Source organism: Hyalella azteca, unplaced genomic scaffold (genome assembly GCF_000764305.2).
Source record: "Hyalella azteca isolate HAZT.00-mixed unplaced genomic scaffold, Hazt_2.0.2 contig12211, whole genome shotgun sequence".
NCBI lineage: Eukaryota > Metazoa > Arthropoda > Malacostraca > Amphipoda > Hyalellidae > Hyalella > Hyalella azteca.
In genome coordinates, this window is record NW_025942174.1 from 26,993 (window position 1) to 48,638 (window position 21,646).

General features: G+C 39.2%; 2 protein-coding genes across 2 annotated transcripts in view; both read left to right on the top strand.

Moving 5' to 3' along the window:
• Window positions 1-4,109: 4,109 nt before the first annotated feature.
• LOC108672200 lies at window positions 4,110-19,716 on the top strand. Its single transcript, XM_018159833.2, has 15 exons — window positions 4,110-4,536; window positions 4,843-4,956; window positions 6,109-6,184; window positions 6,702-7,449; window positions 8,414-10,202; window positions 10,659-10,787; window positions 11,313-11,482; window positions 11,894-12,054; window positions 13,911-14,013; window positions 14,458-14,724; window positions 14,964-15,779; window positions 16,259-16,353; window positions 16,647-16,830; window positions 18,496-18,829; window positions 19,226-19,716. Exons 1-15 carry the CDS (start codon window positions 4,428-4,430, stop codon window positions 19,696-19,698), a joined length of 5,568 nt encoding a protein of 1,855 aa, XP_018015322.1. The 5' UTR covers window positions 4,110-4,427; the 3' UTR covers window positions 19,699-19,716.
• A 1,392-nt stretch (window positions 19,717-21,108) lies between these two features.
• The window catches only part of LOC108672210 (E3 ubiquitin-protein ligase SMURF2), a 45,442-nt gene continuing 44,904 nt past the window's right edge, over window positions 21,109-21,646 (top strand). The window contains exon 1 of the mRNA XM_018159844.2: window positions 21,109-21,271. Within this exon, the coding sequence (XP_018015333.1) occupies window positions 21,217-21,271 (55 nt within the window). The 5' untranslated portion in view covers window positions 21,109-21,216. The remainder of the gene's footprint in view (window positions 21,272-21,646) is intronic.

Sequence of the window (21,646 nt, forward strand, 5' to 3'; positions counted from 1 at the left end):
GCCCTGCACTGTCTCCTCTTCGCAATCAACTGAAAGCTGCTTGCATCTGCCTCAGTCTCCTTCAGCCTGTCCTTGCTCATAGCCCCTGAATTTCCTGCTGACATAATTATTAAGTACCTCCAAGACATCAACATGCTTGACAACATTTAGTAATCCCCAAAGATAGCTGAATGGGGGTGCCAATACTTCAGTCGGTGATGCGCCTCATATTAACCAAATAAGAGTCCATGTGTAACAAGTGGTCATCAGGCAGCTACTTCCTCACCTTCAAGCTGCTAACAACAAGTTCACCCAGCGTGGAGTCGTCAGTCGTGGACACCCCAGAAAAGAAGCCGTGTACTACCATGCCTTGGTGGTCGCTATCACCAAGCGGCACGCAGTAGTACGCAATGTCGTTGTATTGCTGTCTCGCTCACAATGTCGCTCTTGGCTAGAGATGCGACGTAAAAAAAACACTCATGTTTTTTTTAATAAAAAACAAGTTTTTTTTAATAAAAAACATCAGCCTAAAAAAAACATGTTTTTTATTGTTTTTTTAGAAAAACATAAATAAATGCAAATAAATCCATAATCACTTTACCTGAGGGCCACAGGATATAAGCTTTGAACTAGAAGTATTAGGCTTGATAAATTATAAATCGCACATGAGATATGTTAAATAAGATTTAAAAACACATCATTTCAATGTATATTAAGGGTATAGATATATTGATCCCAAATAAATACACGAAAGAAAAAAAAACAATAAAAAACAAAAAAAAAAAACACATAAAAAAACGTTTTTTTTACTAAAAAAAAACACTGTGGAAAAAAAACGTTTTTTTTTGCATCTCTACTCTTGTCCAGTCTTGGGCTTCAATTTGTCCTCTTGAAAATGCTAGGTCCTGTTTGGTACCATTGCCTTCCACATGGTTCCGTTGATATTTTCATCATTGTGCCATGGCTAAGGCCGCTAAGCTTATGCTGTTTAATATTAATGGTTATACATGAGGCTAGTATTCTAGTAATAACTGCCGCCTGCAAGTATTTGCTTCAAGTTTCCACACCAAAAAAATATATGCTGATCTATTTTTCAAATGCAAGTAGGTGATGCTATTGGGTCTGAATCATTTCAGGTTGAGGTTGTTGATCATTTAATCATTTTAATGTGCTGTGCAAGCATCATTGCATATGCATAGTGGTTTTGGCAAACAAGGGATTTTTAGACTCCATTCAAATTGGTTGAAGTTGAGCTGAACTAGTTCAAAATTTTGTACATATTTCTAAAATGGAGTAATGCCTATAAGTCAAAATACTAAGGAGTTAGGAGCACTGGAGCAGCAGAGCTCACTTAATAAAGGCTAAAGGGGAAGTATTGAATATCTTGTCAGTTGCCACTGTCATCACAGTAGGTAAATTGATCAAACTATGTCTTGTCTGTTGTGTAACTTGTGTTGTCCCAATGTTGTAGCCAATGAATATGGTTCTAGACTTCTAGCCTCCTAGGAATGTTAAGACTTAAGAGCTGTTCAGATGTTATTAAACTGTTCTTATGTACAGAAACTTCAAAAGTATGATCGTGATCATCATCTACTGTGGAATGTTCATCACAATGAATATATACTAACAAAAACTAATTGAGAAACTCAAAGAAAGTAGCAGCAAAAGTGCAAAACCTAATTGAAATACCATAAAATGGAGTAACTTAGACTACTTCTTTTTTTTTAAATGATGCCATTTTTTTACTAGCTATATTAAACTTGAATTGAAACATGCAAAATACAGGTCTATACTCTAGGTTCACTCACCATAAATTGCTAGCTCCTGCCTCTCATAGTTTTGATGTAATTTAAAAAAAAGTGATGGTCTTTGTTACCCCAGCTCTTGGGGTATCTTAGACTGGGTGGTAAAATCAATTATATTTTTTGGTAAAATAACTCTAAATAACTCCAGGTTTTGGTGCATTGTAGTAGAACTTTTCTAGTTACATATGCAAATGACTTATTTGAGGAAAGTGTCATAGTTTGCAAATGGGAGGCATTGCCCCCGAATAGGGGGAACTTAGACCACCTAATGTCAGCCGTGATGGGGTAATATTGACCGGCTTGGAAATTAAGTTGAAATTACCATGTATAAGACTCTATAGTGTCTGAAACAAAGAAAAAACATTAATAGGTGTATCAAACATGAAATATGTTATATATGGTAATTTTAAATTAATTTTCAAGCCTGTCTATTTTACCCCGTCAGGGCTGACAGTAGGTGGTCTAAGTTCCCCCATTGGGGGTAGTGCCCACTGCCCCCATTTGCAAACTATGACACTTTCCTAAAATTTGTCATTTGCATATGTAAGTATAGAAGAGTTCTACTACAATGCATCAAAACCTGGAGTTATTGTACCAAAAAATAAAAAAATTGGAGGGGGTACTCCGACAGGCTTTAAATAATACCTAGCTCTTTTTTTGTGGGTCACATTTTTAATTTTTTAACCTATTAGATATGCAAACTTTTTAAATCTTTCTATTGTGTTACGTAGCCTCAGTATTAGGCCTTTAATGCCCATTGACAACATTTTTCTATCTCAAATAGTTTTTGAGTTTTGGGGGTTTTTGTTAAAAAAATGAACAGTGGTCTAAGTTACCCCGGGAGTCTAAGTTACCCCATTTTATGGTATTGTAAAAATTAAAAATAGTAGCATAAACTTTAATATTTTTCCTATCTATGTAACATAAAAAAATGTAAGAAACCATAGATTTACTTGTTCTGAAAATCCATGAAAGAATGTTAAAAAGTGATTTTTTGGAAAAGTACTTCTGCTAAGGTCTGTAGTAAAAAAAATATTTGCCGTGTTAAAAAATTTTGCTTGAAAAAAAAATTTGCAGACAGGCGCTGGATTTAAAATGTTATTTGGCAGGAGCTGGGATTTGCACACCTGTTAGCTACCTCAATCAAGAACAAAATGGCTGCCCTTTCTGCATGACTGGGTGTTGTAGCAGTGCGTTGCGAGTTCGAGACCTCAAAATGCTGTGAATATTCTGCGATGTTAAGAATTGGTTACAGGCCTACGGCCTAATAAATTCTGAAACCGCTATTATTATTATTATTATTATTATTATTATTAATATTATTAACAAAAAATTAATGCATTATTGGTCATCACAAAATTGTGCATAGAATGTCATAAATAGAATTGTGTGCTGGGCAGCCTGGAGTGAAAAGTATTTAACCAAAACTGTGAATTATTTCTTCAAAAATTATGATTGGTGTTGCTAAAATATTCCTATCTGTTTCAGGCATGCTTTTTACAATCTTGTTAAAGTGAATTTTGAACCCAATTAAAATGGTGCAAAATTGCAAGCTCAGTCCAGTAAGCATATGGAGCAAATGCCATACGGCTGCTAATATGAAGCATGCAGCAGACAAGGTCATTGTCAATGGCATGGAAGTTTTTTTTTTAAGTGTTTTTGGTAGAGAATGGAACAAATAGTTTTTGTCAACGGGAAATGGAGATGGTGATATCATCAATAAATGGAAAACAAGTACAAATTGCAGAAAACAGCATTTATTCTAAATCTACATCATCTACAAATGAAGAGGAGGACTTCAGAGTACTGTTAGTAATAAATGAGTACACTCTGCAATCTGCATGCATCAAATGTTTTAAAATTAATTTATATTTCAAGTGTCCCATATTACCCCATTTCCAGGGGTAATTTGGAATGCTTTTTTTTTTTTGGCTTCTGGCACCTTGCAAAAAGTATATTTAATTTTCCAGAGATGTCATACAATAGCCCTTGCAAAGAATTTTAGAATGAGCCCAAAATCGTTAATGAAATATTTCATGGTAAGAAGTTATCAATGAAAAACATAAAAAAAGCATCCCTTACTATCCTGTTTGCCAGTGTATCCCTTCAGAATTTTATATCAAATTTTTTTTAATGCCACTTTAAATGTATTTTTTGTAAAAAAATCCTGAATGTTCAGGCATTTACGGTGACAAATCCTCAATTTCACTAGTGACATTTATGGTCTAATGACCTGTTCTAGGCAACACAATGGCAAGACTCTGCATACTGCACAGTGAAGCTTATGAATAACATCTTTCTATTGTGAAAAGATTGCAGGTTTGCCATTAATATCTTTGAGTTGAAGTTTAGTTTTCAGCTCTCTAGTGTATACCTACTTCTAGTATTCATACTCCTCTAGCTGCCTAGCTCATGATTAACTTGTTCTTGTTTATAATAATTGAAGTAGGTTTGGCTAAATCTCTTGTAAATTTTTTATTTTGGTTTAGTATAGGTATACTTGTCAGAGTCTTTGCAATCATTGTTGTATTTAATGTTGTCAGCAATATCACTCATGATACCCAACCATGGAAAGTTTCATGACGTCTGATCCAAGATGCTAAGTGCTATCAAATTATACAAACTCTAGATGCTGCATGGTCAATGCTTGCTGAGATTGTTTGTCAATTTGTCATCATGTTGTTTCAACAAAAAAATTTGAGTACCCAAATCTCAGCTCTCTGTTCTTTGAATCAACAAATAGTCCTTGTGGGTGAGTTTTATTCTCTGCTTAGCTACTTAAGTTTGCTCTCTTATTTTGTATGTGCTGCATTAGTTTTTCATTTAGAATGGCATGCATGTTATTATGAAGTTTGGCTCCAGGCACCATGTCTGATTCAAACTCCCATTCAAACTAATAATATTGTTGACAATAAATAAATATAATAATAAATAAAGGTATGTTATTTATATGTTTTTTTTTTTTTTTTGAATAAACAAAACTAGAACAACAAAGCATGTTATTAATATGGAAATTATATTAATAATGCATATCATATCATGTTCATTGCTCATGCAGGAGAAGGACAGTACGTACTGGTGTACACGTCCCTGTCCAAGCAGCTGCTCCAGAAGATTAAGGTCTTCACTAAGGTGTCTGTCCATGGCTTTTCTACATCAACACAGCCTCATGGTGAATATTTATTTTTATGTATCCTTATAAAGCAGTGCACTCAAAGCATATGACTTGTACAGTTGTATTATAAATGACTTAAATGTAGCCTAATTCAATCTATAATGCAGGTGAATATTATATTGCTTAAATAATTTAAAGTAACTGTGACTGGGGAATATTTTTTCATCTTATTTTTGCTTTTTGCCTAGTCATCTGTGTAATTAAGTGTAAACAAATGCACTGTAAAACTTGAGGAAATTTATCTCCATTTTTTGGCTGCATTATTAATTTGTATGTGAAGTACAAATAAATAGACCAAGCAAGTATATATTTTCCATTGAAGTGCTTTCTTTGGTATTATATACCTACATGCATATGGTGTCAACAATTCCATAATACTGACAATGATTTTAGGAGGTGCATTCACTGTGACACTAAACACTAATGAATTGCTCATTCACTCCATTTTGTTCTTGAAATAATCAATAGCCCAATGGATTAGTGACTGAACTCTTCGCCTGATTTTACAACACTTCTCTTTAACTTCACTTCTTGTTTGTCTGTCTGTCTGTCTGTCTGTCTGTCTGCTACAAATCTTGTAATCGAAATTTAATACACTTCTACTTATCCTATCGATCTTAAATTTTGCACACTTGTTTAAAGTTGGAGACAATGCATGAATCAAATGTCAAAATAAATGATTTTTAAAATTTAATTTTTTTTTTTTTTCAATATTAAAAAATTGAAAAAATAATTTTGTCAGCTACAAATCTTATAACTGGTATTTGACACACTTTTACCTGTCTAATTGATCTGAAATTTTGCACACTTGTGTGAAGTCAGAGGCAATGCATGAATCAATTGACAGAATAAATAATTTTGAAAAAAATTTATATATTAAAAAAATTTATATATATATGGTATTAAAAATTGAAGAATAATTTTTTTTAATTTTCGAAAATTAGATGAGAAATTCATTGTACATCTGTAAGATTGGAGATACTATAGATTCTTTGGAAGTGTTGTCCTTAAAAAGTAATTTTTAAACGTATATTATTTCTCTTGATGAGTGTATGGTTGGGTACAGAATAATATTTACTAAATATAATACCTTCATTATTGTAAATGTTCTTTAATTGTAGTGTTGTAAATAGTTGTTCTGGATGGCAGGATGCGGCGGCAGTGCAGTGCTGGTGTGGGGGCAGCGCTGCTTCAGAGTGCTGCATCTTGATGAGCATGGACAATGGTACTGTACATTATCTTGCTATCTGCTTGTTGTTACCTCAAAAATATCTTCTTCTAAAAATTCTTTTGGCCCAGTAGAAGCTCTTGATATTTTTCATTTGTGTGGCTACCAATTTTATCATTTTCAGCATGACAACATAATTTCAAAGACTAAAATTAATGCAATGCTTTGAAATAAACTTCACAGCAATATTTTCAAACTTATATATAAATTACAAACCATTTTGAAAGACAATATATTACTCTTGTCATTTCCAAGTTATTTGTAAAGGACTGAATGTCTATAATAACATCATGCAAGATACTGTAATCTTTACAAATTTTACTGTTGATATTACTCAGATTTACTCACTCAAACACTCTACCATTATCAGTCTTCCTGTCCTTCCTTGCTCAGTTTTGATTTTCTTATTTACTTTCACTATACTGGACAGTGAACATGTTTTAGCTGCTGATCCGATCCTATTTTAGTTGCTGAACTTTACATATTGTAACTTCTGATCCAACTTTTCTTCCAGCTGTGTCATTCTGCCAGAGCAAGTGGCTGAAGACTGGATTATATCAGGATGTTGGCTGCATAGTTCTCCCATGGCAACCAAGGAGCTGATTGCACATAAACAGGAAGGCTGCAACTACAGCAAATGTCCCTCGGACGTGAAATTACCTCAATGTAAAAAGCTGGAATTGAATGCTGTTGATATGAATTTTCAGAAATTTATTCTGATGACAGCTCACAGTTCGTCTCTCATTTATGCCATGCACTCTCAGTGCATAACTGTGAAGGCTTTTGATGCGCCTGAAACCGCGTATCAGGCTTTGGAGCGTCGGGAAATTGAACTTTATTGTAGTTCCTCCTCAGATGAGGTGCGGCATCCCCCCATAGAAAGCGGAAACTCGCCCACTAATATCGACCATGAGACTGTGAAACTATACGCTGTCACTCTTATAGACAGAGTGCAATGCTCAGACAAATGTATTTTGTTCAGTGGTTGCATCATAGCTGAGTCAAACCTTTGTGGTGAAGCAGCTCGTGTCTGTAACGCTTCAGATGAAAATATTTCCCGAGAACAAGATGAAAATTATAGTGATTTTGTAATTGATAAATCTAGTCAAAATACTGCAGAAGCTGGATCTGTCAGTCCATGGAACTCTTATAGTTGGGTGTGTGTTGGGGGCACAGTCATGGGCTATCTCATCATCTGGGGAGCCCATGGGACCCCACAGGGAAGTGAAGTCACCCCATGGCACATCCTCCAGGTTCACAAGGTTGGTGCACCAGCAATCTTGCTGGTATTAGAGTGCGCGCGATTTCAACCATAATAATTTGTTCTACATGCTATTTTATTCATCACCCTGTGCTAGTGTCACCTTATCTGCCATTTCTGAATAAATAATTGTGCTGAAGCAAAAAATTTTCACATGTTCATTTTTATGTTGAAGAGTAAAGCTCCTACATGTTGATCATGGCATCAGTAAAATTTTCTATGTAGGGTCATCAATATTTAGCGTTACAACTTTGAGTGGATAAAACTATGAAATGAAACACAATTGTGAATGTTTGAAAATGTTTTTATGAAGACAGAGGTTTAGATATACAATTCCCACAATTTCATTCAATATGTCCACTATCTGCATCAATAACGAGTTGTAGAAAGCCTTACACGAGTCACGAATGACACTCAGCGGGATTTTGGCCCACTCCTTCAGCAGTTTGACCTTTAGGGCGTCCAAACTGTGATGGTGAACGGTCGAGACCTTGCTCTCAAGGTATGACCAGATCCCAAAATCCAGAGGATTCAGATCGGGTGACGATGGGGGCCATTCATCTTTGGTAATGAAGTGGGGAACATTCTCGGACAGCCACTCCTGAATCGATTTGGCCCCATGGGATGGTACAGAGTCCTGCTGGAACGACCAGGGACGTTTTTATAATGATAAAGATTAATGGGAAGGTGTAAAGAAATGACAAATATCGAGGACAATTATCAACAATTGATTTTGAAAAAAAAATGTAACGCTAAATATTGATGACCCTGTATTGATATTTGTATGTGCTGGTCGTTGGTGAACCCAAGTCATGATACACAATATACGGTACATGTTCATAAATTTGGATAATTAATTATACATGTTGATAGATTCAGATAATTAATTATACATTTTCATAGATTTAGATAATTAATTTGGAATTCTAGATTCAACACCTTGGTAACTCACCCCTACCGTGCAGGGGGTGGTTTTCTCGGTTGCATGGAACCCACAGGCCCGGTTACTGACCACCACGTCGGACGATAGGCTTGTGAAGACGTGGTCTGTACAAGACACATGTTCTCCACAGCCTCCTTCACTTTACTTGAACAACAGCTGCTGCAATCGAGATTTTATATCTTCAAATAATTCCGAAACTTGTTCGCAGACCAGCCCGGAAATTTCTCTTCACAAAGAAAATAACTTGTCTCGTGAGAGAACAACTTTCAATTCTCTTGAATTGCTAACCCCAATAGAGACCTTTGGTTCAATTGCGTCCAAAGCGAGTCCTGCCATTAAAAATATTACTAATCATTCTGGAAATAATGAGATTGAATTTAGGGAAAGAAATGAGTCTGGTCTTGAATCAAATGAAGTTGAAGCTAACCTCATTCAACAAGTTGACACTGGCCCGAATTCGTTGGTCACGAAAACTAGTACATCAAAAACCAGCAAAATTCTTGCTGAAAAATCGAATTGCTGGAGACGTTGCAAGGTTCAGCCAACTTTGTCATGTCCTGGGCACGACGCCCGCGTGTGGCGCAGCTGCGTGGTGCAGTGTGATGAGCAGCAGTACGTGGTGAGCACTGGAGAAGACTCGCGTGTGTGCGTGTGGAGCAACTGTGGTGACTTGGTGCGTGCGTGGATTGCGCATGAGGGAGCCAGCGTGTGGTGCGTGGTCACGCAGTCGTTGGTCATCACGAAGAATGAGCCTCCTGTTCTTGTGCTGATCACGGGCGGCGGTGATGGTGCCGTCAAATTGTGGCCTTTGAAGCAACTTGTAGAAAAACGGGACAGTTTCTCACCAACGTCGTACCCGTGGAATGATGTGAATTTTAACAGAGTAGTTCAGGATTCAAAAAAATTAATAAAAACACAAAGGGAAAGTAAGTTAACCTATGAGAAACAGACATTCCCATCATCATCCGGTACAAGAAAATGCTCTGTCAGTCATTCTCCAGCTCCTGATGATGTCGGTGAGAACGCTGTCTCCATTGCTTCAAACGTTCCACTTGTACCTGAAGAAAATACTCAAAGTCTTGCAGGTTCTAGTGACGTAAATATAGAGGCTGGAAACGATTTATTTGATTTTAAAACATCGGAATCCCATCCTCCTCCCTCCTGCAAGAAAGCAGTTCTGTCTGACTGCAATAGTAAGCCTAACGACTCGTTCGTACGTTGCTTGGCTCTGGTCGAGTCCAGCCACTGCGTCTTGACTCTCGACAATGGCCAAGTGTGGCTCTGGAAATTACCAATGAATAAAAATGCCCAAAATTTTCAACTTAATGAGCACGGTTGCAACTTAGGAATGCCGAAATCTTCCTCACAATCGCAAAACTCATTTCACCAAAGTTTTGGTGCTTCAAATATTCTAGCAACTACCATGCATTCTTCCTGCCATCTCCAGAACAGTCCAAATTTGGCCAATTCCCAGAAAGAAAATCCTCTAAAAAGTGACCAAGTTTCGACTGGTTTTGAGTTACTAAGCTCAACTTCTCAGCATTTGATAGAAAATGATGACGGAAGCCGAGAAAGTTCAAGTGTCTTCAAGACACATGAAAAAATTCCAGAAAATGAGGAAATTCAGAAGAGTAGCATTACTCTCAACTGCCACGAAGAAGTGGCTGCAGATGGATCAGCCTGGCGACTGGTTGCTGAGGATCGAGAGCGTCTCGGTGGCTACACCACAGTGGCTGTGGCACCCGCCACTGCCACAGTGGCAGTATGTGGTCTTCACGGCGACGTCTTCGTGTGGCGAGACATTCTACGGGGTAGGCGCTCACTTGTATTGGTGCTGACGACGCTTGTAATATTACGAACGTAGCTGTGCAATAGATATTAGATACCACCTTGTATAATGAGTGTTTATATAGCTGTATAATCACTCACATTAGTATAAATGTACTGCTGGCACACTAAACTGTTCTTTATGATGCCATAGCCCTGGCTATGCGCTGGCTATTGCACAGCTGGCTATAGCTGTATAATCACTCACATTAGTATAAATGCACCGCTGGCACACAGCTGTTCTTTGTGGTGCCATAACCCTCTATAACGCACCCTATACCTGCACACTGTAACGCCACGTTGTACTGCAACTCTAGCCATCTCTCACTCTACAGCAGAGGCGCTGGCACACTAACTGCTCTTTGTGATGCCATAGCTCACTATAACGCACATTGTAACGCCACGTTGTACTGCAACTCTAGCGCTCTCTCACTCTACAGCTGAGGCGCTGACGCCGCTGCTGCTGCACGCTGCACAAGCGAAGGTCGTGTGGTGCGCATGGCTGAGTGACGTCACGCTGCTGCTGTCACTCAGCACCGGCCGTCTGCTGCTCTGCTCCCTAAACCTTCGTAGGAACTATATTCTTCTTCTTAGTTATTGCAAATTGAACTTGCATATCTAATCTTGAATTAGAAAGCTTAATAAAAGGCATAAAAAATACAATTTTTCATGATTAAGAGTAATATGACTGAAAAAATTGAAATTTAGTCACATTTTTCTGTAGACATTCACTTGATTTAAATTTATCTGACTTACTCTATCGTTGAAATATATAGGTACTGGTTTATTTTCAATTTAATGAATGTAGTTTTCTTCTTCATTGTTCCCACAAACACATTTTATTGTACTTATCAATTGATTACAAATCATTTGTTACTTCATCCAAGTTCATCGTTGCAAGACTGAATACATAGATTATCAAGGTAACTTATTTAATAAATAAATTTTCTTGTGAGACTTTTTTGTATTCATATCTGCATTGAATTATCTGAGAGAATAAGAAAAGATTGTAAAACTGGAAGGGAATTAAGGATTGGAGCATAATCGAATTTGTATTAATACATTTTAAACTAATATTTGATTGTTGTTTCCAGTGGAGTTGCAGCTACTGACCAGCTTTGAGCTGCCGGCAAGTAAACAGCGCTGGTGCACTGCCGCCGCGCTGCTCTCAGTGCCGCCACGGCAGCCGGGCGAGGAGGGTGTGTGCTCTGAAGCTCTGCTTGTCGGCGACCGTTCTGGCAGCATTCATGTTTTCAACATGCACGTGAGCATGATTATTATTTATCTCTGCAAATCAGCCCACATTTATGTTGACTAGGATGCTTTATTTTGATCATCATTCGGTCTTTATTTTGTTGTAGTTCTTGACGTTGCAGTCCCAGGTCACGCGGTTGCGCCGCCCTACTCTACTGCAGCCAGACTTTACAATTGCTAAAATATTTATTTCCGTGCGAGCAAACAATCATATGACACTGTTGGCCTCTTTACATTACATGGTCTTGTGCAAAGAATATTTTTCACTTCTGTAAAGCAATCTTATTCGTTTTCTGTGTGTAATATTGCTTACGTTTGCCATCATATGACATGGCTCACTATCTCATAAATTCCATGCCTTTCATGACTTGTTTGTTAAGTAGTTTATACATACAATGATTTTCAAGACTTATGTTTGTAGAGTCCCAACCCGGTTGGAACTGCAAAGAGCGTGCACGGCTCAGGAGGAGTAACAAGCGTGCGTGCTCACCCCTCGACCGCCACTGGGACACTGGCCGTCTCCTCGGGACGTGATGGTTGGCTGCGCTACTGGCGATGCTCGCAGTCAGCCGCCAACACGAGGTACGACAACACAGCGATTTGTCTGCGTCTGGCAGTCATTGGTCTCTCCTACCCGGCCTATTTATTTAAACCTTAAGGTGCTTATACACGGGGCGAGTAGTCGAGTCGACTACAGTTTTGCAGGCTGAGAGCCTATACATAAAAAGAGTGTTTTAGGTACCAGTCCACCGGCGCCAGTGCGATGTTGGAAGTTGTCGAGTAAGGTGTGTGCATATGGGAAGCAAGCGAGAGTGCCAGAGATGTGCGTACTACAGCGGCTAAGAGACAAGCAAGAGCGAGAGCGACCCAGTTGTGCACACTACGTACAGCGGCCACGGCGGTACTGAATAATCTACCCGACTGGCTCAGAACAACTTGAAGTGCTCTGGGTGCAATGCCCCAGCTAGGCGCCTCTGAAGACGTTAAGCATCACAAATATTTGTGTAGTCGACTCGCTTACTCGCCCCCGTGTATAAGCCCCTTTAGACAACTTTAGGGTGGCCCAGTGGTTACTGTTTAGAGTACCAAGATTGGCGCAGGCCGAAGAGAGGCGCGGGTTCGATCCCAGCTCTGTGCGCCAGTTTCTGGTCAGAATCGGCGAGGAGGCCGGGCGGTTGAGCACAGCAGAAATGGAGCAGTGAGTTGCGAGTTCGAGACCGCAAAATGCTGTGAATGTTCTGCGATGTTAAGAATCGGCGACAGGCCTACGGCCTAATAACTCTGAAACCGCTATTTTTATAATTATTATTATTATCTGTGATCAATTCTGTCAATCTTTCTTTTGGCGAAAATCTTCGAAGTCGTGGTAAAAATAAGTGTAATAAAAAGTTCTACAAGTTTGTCAAGCTGGAGCCTTTGTTGTTCTCCTTGCACGTGTTACATCTGACGTTTAATATCGGGAGCACTCTTGGCTCATGACGTCCTGAACGCAGCTCTATCAGCAGAAGTTTGATTCGTTCATACACCGTGGTCATACATTAGGCTTAGACTTGCGTCTAGGGGGGATATCAGCAACGATGTGGTTTGGTTCATGTTTAGTCATACAACTATTAAGGTTTCACATTTTATAGGCATTCGGATCAGAAATGTTAGTCTTTACAAGTACCTATTCGTCTGAATATGATCCATCAATTCCTGATTCGAATAACTCTAACATTTATTACTAACGCTTGATTTGAGAAACATATTTGGTTTTTTTATCTTGCACATAGAAGACTTTTTTAGAAATAATATTCGACATCAATGATCACATTATGATCTGAGACGCCTGTGTGGAAACTGTCATGCACTACACAGCTCGCCATTGCGCAAACTGGATAAATCCTTAATTTTATTTAACTTTAAATATTCACGTAGATATAAATTTTACTGCTTGATTCAATTTTTAAACTTGGACTGCTCCCTGCTACGTTCTTCCCTGCTACGTTCTTCCTTGACGCTATAGAAACATGGAAACTTCTTTACCATTTTTTATGTAAGAAATTTCGATTTATTTATAAATTAGAAAATATTCCAGGAAAAGTTTGGTTTAGATTTAAGTAGTCACTTATTCAATATAATATAACAAAAAACCCATGATTTAACATTTTCTATTAGTCTAGGTTATACCCTCAAACACATTGTGAGGAATAACCAGGTAATACTTCAGCCACATTGTGAGTAATAACTATTTTATATCTCACATTATGTGTGAGGTGTATCCAGGTTATACCTCACTCACATTATAGGCAATAATCATGTTATATCTCACATTATGTGTGAGGTATAACCAAGTTATACCTCACACACACCATCAGCAATAACCATGTTATATCTCACATTATGTGTGAGGTATAACCAGTTTATACCTCACACACACATTCTAATGAGTGGCCCAGTGTGCAGTTGACGGCGCTGAGTGCCACACGACACGGCGGTGCCACTTGGGTGGCAGCGGTGGTGCCGTGGCACGGAGACGTCCTGGTGCTGTCCTTCAGAGAGGTCAGTGGTGTGATGGTGTGATGGTCAGTGCCTGGCTGGTGTGATGGTCAGTGCCTGGCTGGTGTGATGGTCAGTGCCCTGCTGGGATGATGACTACTAAAAATAACTATTTATAATACTACTATACCATTTTATCAAACAAAATATCCATTTATTCTTGATGTTATATTGTTTGTAATGAAAAACATGATTATTTTTCAAACCCATTTGCTTTTTACTGCGTCTTTACATACTCTCTCATCAGCCTCTTATCCTCCTCAGACCCTCTCATCAGCCTCTAGCAGCCGCTTCTTAGCAGAGATCCTCTTCTATCCTTTCTATATTTCTTCTTTTAGGCTCTATACATCCGGAATAATTTTCAAAGCAGACTTCCTCTTTTATGCTTCCTACTCCCTGTACGATTTTTTTATTTACCTCGCCCCGGTTCTCACTCAACTGTTGTAGGTGCATTTGGAAGTCTGGAGCTCAGAAGCTCGAGCAGAAGTGGCGCGAGTATCGTGTGGCGGTGGCCACAGAGCGTGGGACATCGGCATTACTGCTGCGTGTGGCACGCAACATCAACATGAATATCAACAGAAGCAGCTGCAGCAACAAGAGCAACAACAACAAGCGCAGCAACAACAAAAAGAGCAGCTTGTGGTTGTGTTTCTGAAGGAGGGGCTGCCGCGGTGTTCTTACGTGCCTCTGTGTCGGGGGCTTGAACCCCTCAGGGTATGGAAGCCAGGCTAATTTAACTCATGTCTGTAGAGGGTAACTCGAAGTTGACTGGTCTTTAAGCGCTATTAACATTGGCGAGTGCAGAGAAAAGCCTTAATATAATATCAACCTGCCGTTGATTTGTTTATGTTCATATTCTCATGTTGTGTGAACCATTTTCAATTTTTTTTTCATAGTAATTTCTGGCTTCACTCGTTGCGTCATAAATGATTTTCCATAACTTATCACTGCAGGTTGGAATTAGCAGCAAGGCCACGCTGTGCGGTGCTGTGCTGCACAGTCTTTCTGGTAACGCTGTCGTTGCGGTGGCTGGAGAAGACAATAAACTTCAGCTACTGCACTTCACGCCCTCTGGTGACAGGCGGCAGCTGCTCTCGATCAACAGCCACATTTCTGCCATCCGTTGCTTGTCAGTCATCAAGCCACGGCAGCAAGAAAAAAGGATTTCAGATTTTCCTGGCACGTGTGTTTTAGACCCGCTGAAAACTGATACTTTGGATCCGCTGAAATCTCAATCGGAAGAAATTCCTGTCCAAGAACAAAATCGAACAATTTGTGGCTCAGAAATTCCGGTTAATAAAACCACATCCATTGGAGAAGAGTCTGGCAACTCTGTTTGGTTTATCACTGGCGGAGGTAGAGCTCAGCTGAAAATTTGGCAATGTTCAAGGCAAAGTTTAATCGCAAGTTATGAGTGTGATTATCCAGTTTGTTCGTCCAAAGGCAAAACTCGATTGCGTAAGCAGGATGAAAGCAAGGAATCTATGACAAGAATCCCTGCCGAGTCTCGTGGATCGATTGTCATGGCGCAGGCTGACGCTGGTGGGAGACCTGAAGTAATTCAAGATGACAAAGCGCTGCAAACGTTCTTTTATGACTTCCCAGCGTCACGAGATATGCCTTGTCTGAGCGACATAGCGAGACGTTGTTCAGGTGCTGAGCCTCGCACAGCTGGCAGCTTGCGAGGGGCGGGGCTTGAGTGCAGTGAGGTTCTCAACCACCAGATTTTCCAAGACAGACCTTCCTCGTGGCGGCAAAAACACGTGCAGGTTAGGCTCTATCGTTATTAATTGAAAAAATTTTTTGTTGGATTCTTGCAAAGTGTGTTTTTGATGCATGCTAATTGCTCGTAAAATTTGCTGAGCTAGAACTGCTAGATGATTAACTTTAATATCACATAAATTTTTCAAACGAAAGGAGACTATAATTTTTGACTTTGAGAAATAATGATTTTTGCATTATTACGATTATTTGTTACCTAGGGTTGGCATGTTAGGCAGCAGGGTACATCTGATGCATTCCTTTTAGTCATTTAGCGTGCTGGGGTGTAGAATATGTATAATTTCTAATGTGAAGGGGGTCAAATATAAACTTTTTTACCTGATTACTTCCGACGGTCCTATTTTAATAGAAATTATGATCCATGTAATTAGATGCTCATTTGTCCAATGACGACTTGACTGATTCCTCATTCTATTTATTTTGGTTTTTGTGGACGCGCTCAAACTGGAATCTTGAACATGCGCAGGTCGATGCGGAGGTGCGCCACATGGCCTGCAGTGGCATGTGGCTTAGCGACGCCACTGCCATCATCGCCATCGCTTCATCTGACGGATCTTTAAGGTAATTATCTGGCCAGAATAAATAGTGCTTTTCGTAATGGTCAGTTGCAATTCACGTAAATCGTTGTCTTAAATAAAGCACTTCCCTACGTTGTTCAAAAGATTTATTCGATTTTTGTTCACACTTTAGTCGCGTAGTTAGTGCTCCGTTCAGTGTTAGAGCATAACTGTGATCTAAATCCATGTTCCGTATTTACGAATTAATCTACTATGACTTCTTGAAAATTCTACCAGATTGTCCTGCAGTTGTCCAATGTTCCTCAACTGCTTTTATAAGTGACAATTTTTTAAAAGGATTTTTCGACTTCACGACGCGCGCGGCAGTCCAGCCCTAGACGAGCTCTTCGTTTTCCAGTGGCCCAGATGCCTTCTGCTGGTAGATATCGATCTTCTCCATCAGGATACGAATGGAGTGAACACGTGGGCTCTTATCCACGTCACGGACACGGCTGGGCAGCTGCTGTGTTGTAGCATTAAGGTATTCTTTACGTTGGAGTTCAGAGGCGTTACGTGCAGGGGTTAGACAAAATCAGGGAATCACCTGAGAAACCCACAAAACATATTTTAGTATGGTGTAGGTCCACCTTTTGCCGCAATTACAGCCCCAATTCTTCGAGGCATTGATTCGTATAAATTTTAAATTGCTTCCGAAGGCATTTTAATCCATTCTTCGGTTGAAACTCCCAGTTTTTCTAAAGACGATGGCGGCGGGAATAGACTTCTGACTTGCATCTCTAAAATCGACCATAAATGCTTCATAATATTCGGGTCTGGTGATTGTGGTGGCCAATGAGATGCTCATCTTCATTAAAATGTTCCTCGTGTTATTTTTTAACAATTCCAGCTGTACTGATCGGGCCTTTATCATCTTGAAAAATGGCATTCCCCTCCGGAAACAGTGCTTGAACCATTGGATGAACTTGGTCCTCCATAATTCCTAAATAGTCACGGCTGTTGATTCTTGCATGAAGAGAAATATTGGTCCGCCGGATTTCCAATAAATGGCATCCCAGATCGTAACAGATCCCCCGCCAGGTTTTACGGTTAGGAGGAGGCAGTCAGGATTGAATGACTCTTTTGACTATCTCCAAAGAAGTTGGAAAAAATAAAAACGATTATCCGTCAGAGAAAATAAAATTTTTCCACTGCTTGAAGGACCAATTCTAGAGGTTTTTACTCCACTCTAAACGCTTTGGAGCATTTGCATTTGAAACCAGAGGTTTTCTAATTGCAGCTCTTCCATAGAATCCAGACCTGTGCAGCTCTCGGCGAACAGTCTTCATGGAAACTGGGTTCTGTAGGTGTCCATTGAGATCTGCAGTAATTTTAGCATCCGTGGTCTTTCAAATGTCCCTCACAATTCGATTTGATTGCCGACGGTCTCTCTCAAATAACTTCGACTTTCGGCCAGACCTGTGCTTTGCTGAGGATGTTTTTCCTTCTTTCAAAAGCATTCATTACTTATGAGACAGTAGCTCTAGAAACGTCAAGCATCCGGGAAGTTTCTGTCACACTTGCACCTGCCATACGGGCACCAACATTTGGTCTCTTTGAAAGTTAGAGAGGTTTGCCATTTATAGGTTATAGGCACAAAAATATACTAAAAATATCTCTGCAAGGATGAAATGTCAATTAGCAGCAACAATAAACAATAAAGCCTAAAAATATATCACGTTTCCATTGTTTATAACATGTTCAAAAAATGTTCAAAAATGTCAGGTGTATCCCTTATTATGTCCAACCCTAACCCTCCCTTATACATTACGGTATCTAGAGCCCGTAAAAGTTCTTACGGTTCATGCTCATAATATTATAATTCGACTGATTTTTTCAACATTGCCGATACATGGTAAATTGCTTTGAAGTGAATAAAATATCTTCTCTTAATTGATGAACGATTATTTCACGCACCCATTCATTTTGTTCGGAGTTGAACACGAGTGTTCACAGATTATTTTCATGTTTCACCACTCTATTAAAATTATGTGCACTGTAGTCATGTTTTGTACCTCATTAACGAACGGACCTGATGATTTATGCCTGGAATAAAAAATAGGTTTATTGGAACGTCATTTCAATTGAAGTAAAATTTTATACTTATTCCTAATAATTTCTTGTGTTCTTTATATTATTTCTCGACCAGGATATAAGCAGTGCCGCTGAAGGCATTGAACTCAACTCTGTGGAACTGATCGATAAGTTCTCCATCCATAAGATGGGTATAAATGCCATGGATATCCTCGTTCTTGACGAGCATTTAGTCATGAATCTTCACTTGCAAGCCACGTCACGAGTCGAGCTCCTGGTCACTGGAGGCGACGACAACACGATCGTCGTGAGTCGTCTCTCAGTGACGTGTGACCAATTAGGGCAAGGACCCGAGACTAAAGACGAGCTCGTCAACAGTGTCAGTCAACGTCTACACGCCCGACTCGACCGACTTGGTCATGCCGTTCGCCATTCCTCTCAAATTACAGGTCAGGCTCAAACGCTGGGAAGTGTAATAAATGTGAGCGATACTCAACAGTTGGAAGCTTACAATAGGGAATGCTTCTGCAGCATTGCAGGCTTGGGTGCCTTGAAATTATTTATCACGTGAAACCGTTGCATGCTGCATGACAAGTAATGTTGGCACTCTGCGTAGTTTTTCCTACGATAATTGTGGAATTAGTCGCAAATGAATGAGTTCTAGTATGCAAATTGTTCAGTTTCGTTGGACAAGTGATATATTTAGAAAATTAGATTTTTGTATATGTGTCAATACTTTATTAGTATTCTCTAACGGATTTTGTTGAGATCTTTACAGATGTTAAGACCAAATATTGAAACGTATGGGAAATCTTAAGTTAAGGTTTGCGCATTTCGTGTTTCAGGTGTTTCATGGCTGTCTAGAGACTCTTTCATCAGCTCTTCAGTGGACCAGCGCTTGATACTCTGGAAAATAAATGGCGACGTTTGGTCCGACAGCGTAACTCTGGTAGCCGTGCGCAGCGTCTTTAGTGCCGTTGCTGATATACACGGTGTCCTCGTCTGGCCTCACGTAATTTCTGATGATCATTCCGAAATAATATCAAAAACTAAGCTGGATCTTCCTCATGTAACACCGCCAGTATTAAATCCAACTGGGAATTCTCCTAATTCTGATGTCAAAACTCGAGAAGATGGACTGTCGACTCCGACTCTTTGTGTTGATAAATGTCAAGATCATATAACAGCTGATAATATTCATTTAAACACTTTATCTCAAGATCTAGGCATAGACGTCAGAAACTGCCTTCATAGAATTATGGTTTACGGAACAGGCTGTGAATTGTGGGACCTAAAAATTCCAAATGTTGAAGTATAACTACTAGTGTTATTACCATGTTTTATTTTATTAACCTAAGAGTGCCTTGTCGTTGGAGCTTACCAATTATTTTCACCAAAAATTTGATATCATTGAATTTACTACTTTATGCTTAGAAACCCGACCAATTAAGAAGATTCATGTACCTAGCTGACAATTTCACGGACACACTCAAAATAGTGGTCGAGGTTGCAGGGCATGGAAAGTGTTGTCTAATATAACTCAATATCTTCAAGGTTGTAATTTGTTAATTATATGTAATATTGGGTGAGTGGCACGAAGTTATTTTCTGCTATGAAGAACCCACAAAAACACTCATAAGGGCGCGACTGCTTTAGTGCTGAAACATAGCTGATAGCCATGTTTCACCTTAGATCATCGGTGGGCGTTGGGAGATAGGGTTGTCAAAAGCGGAGGTCTACCAGTGTGGACAACATGCTTCATGACATAGAATGGCCATCATCGTAAAGCAAGCGAAGCCGTGGTATGCTAGACATGTTTTACCAAGTCTGCAACTACCTGGCAAGCGCTGAAGCCAGCCACTTCCTCCATTCAGAATAGCAGAAATTCAAACTTCAACAGTATTTTGTCCCCTACAGCTGAACTCAATTCCGCCAGAGGCTTTTGTTTCCTCTATAGGTGTCTCAAATTGGAGCCAACCATGGTTTTAATAACAAATTCGTTCAGCCGTGGAACTACCTGCCTATAGACTCCGTATCCGCGCCATGCCCATCGACATCGTAGGTTACTTCCCCAGGCCAGTGTAGCCTCCTCTAAATGAGGAATAATAAATAAATATAAAGTACAATAATAACAGTAACGTGTGCAAAAGATACTGCAACCTATTGACATTGGCTCCCACCAGATAATATTAAGAATGAATCTCTATTATTCATCGAGTGGGCTGGGTGATGGAGAGCCGCATGTTTACAGCACTGAGTTGCGGGTTCGAGAACAGCGAAACTGCTTATCAATACCAGCGAGATAACCGGATTGGTTATTAACAGCAAGATTTGATTGGTAAGTCGTTTGTTACAGCTACGTAGATGTGGATAATTTTGCTATTTTCAGAGTTGATCGTATGCCAGCCTTGAGTCTCAAGTTGCGATCCAAATGATTGAAGTAAACCATACTTTGCGATACTATATTACTGAGAGTTGGGCAGCGGATAAATAAAAGAATGTAAAGTCTCCCAATGACTAAAAACTAACAAATTCAAACATTTTTTGAAGTAAAATGGTGAAAATCATTAGACTCATCTTATGTATATGTGATAATTATTGTGATTTTCTTGCATAATTGAAGTATTCATCTAATCATTAAAGCTAGCGGAAAAATTAAATGTTATCCTAACACTAGGAAAATGTTAATCTTTTAAGCAATAGATGGCGCTGTGGAGTTCCCGTTTACTGTCTCGTCCACATGCAGTGCTGTAAATCCTGTCAGTTTATCATGGACGTTTGTAAGCGGTTGTTTAGCGTCTTGTTGACATGAAAAGCTCGATTTTATAATGCAAACATGCCGAATCCGATTCCATCTCGCCGGTCTGGCACCAGCAAAATTCGTTTAACATGTAAGCATTATTTCTTAGAATTCTTGTTGTCTTTTTCTCCTTAGAATTTTCGAGATTCCAATGGTAAAAGTCATTGGTAGCTATTTGGTAAGGTCAATCATCCCATGCTAATAATTTAAATTTATTCTTTCATACCTAAATAGGCTAGTGAATTACCTGGAATGTTTTTTTTTATAACTCATGCTCAGCACCTGTTGGGTATGAGGCATGTCAATGGTCATTAGCAATCCTGTAGTATAAAAATTAATTTGGTTTTTTTCTTCTGTGTGAGAATTAGGTAGGTATGCAGAGATAATAAATTAGTAGGCCTAACAGGCAGTGTGGAATTCTGTATAGTTAATATATTCTCATGTTAATATATGAAAACGTATCGAA

What these genes read in the sequence shown, in the direction of transcription:
- LOC108672200 (XM_018159833.2), top strand. Translation starts at nt 4,428, where the DNA reads ATGCTTGCTGAGATTGTTTGTCAATTTGTCATCATGTTGTTTCAACAA. An exon ending in GTGGCGAGACATTCTACGGG is followed by an intron (nt 10,203 to 10,658) that starts GTAGGCGCTCAC and finishes CTCACTCTACAG; the next exon opens with CTGAGGCGCTGACGCCGCTG. An exon ending in CAGTCAGCCGCCAACACGAG is followed by an intron (nt 12,055 to 13,910) that starts GTACGACAACAC and finishes TGAGTGGCCCAG; the next exon opens with TGTGCAGTTGACGGCGCTGA.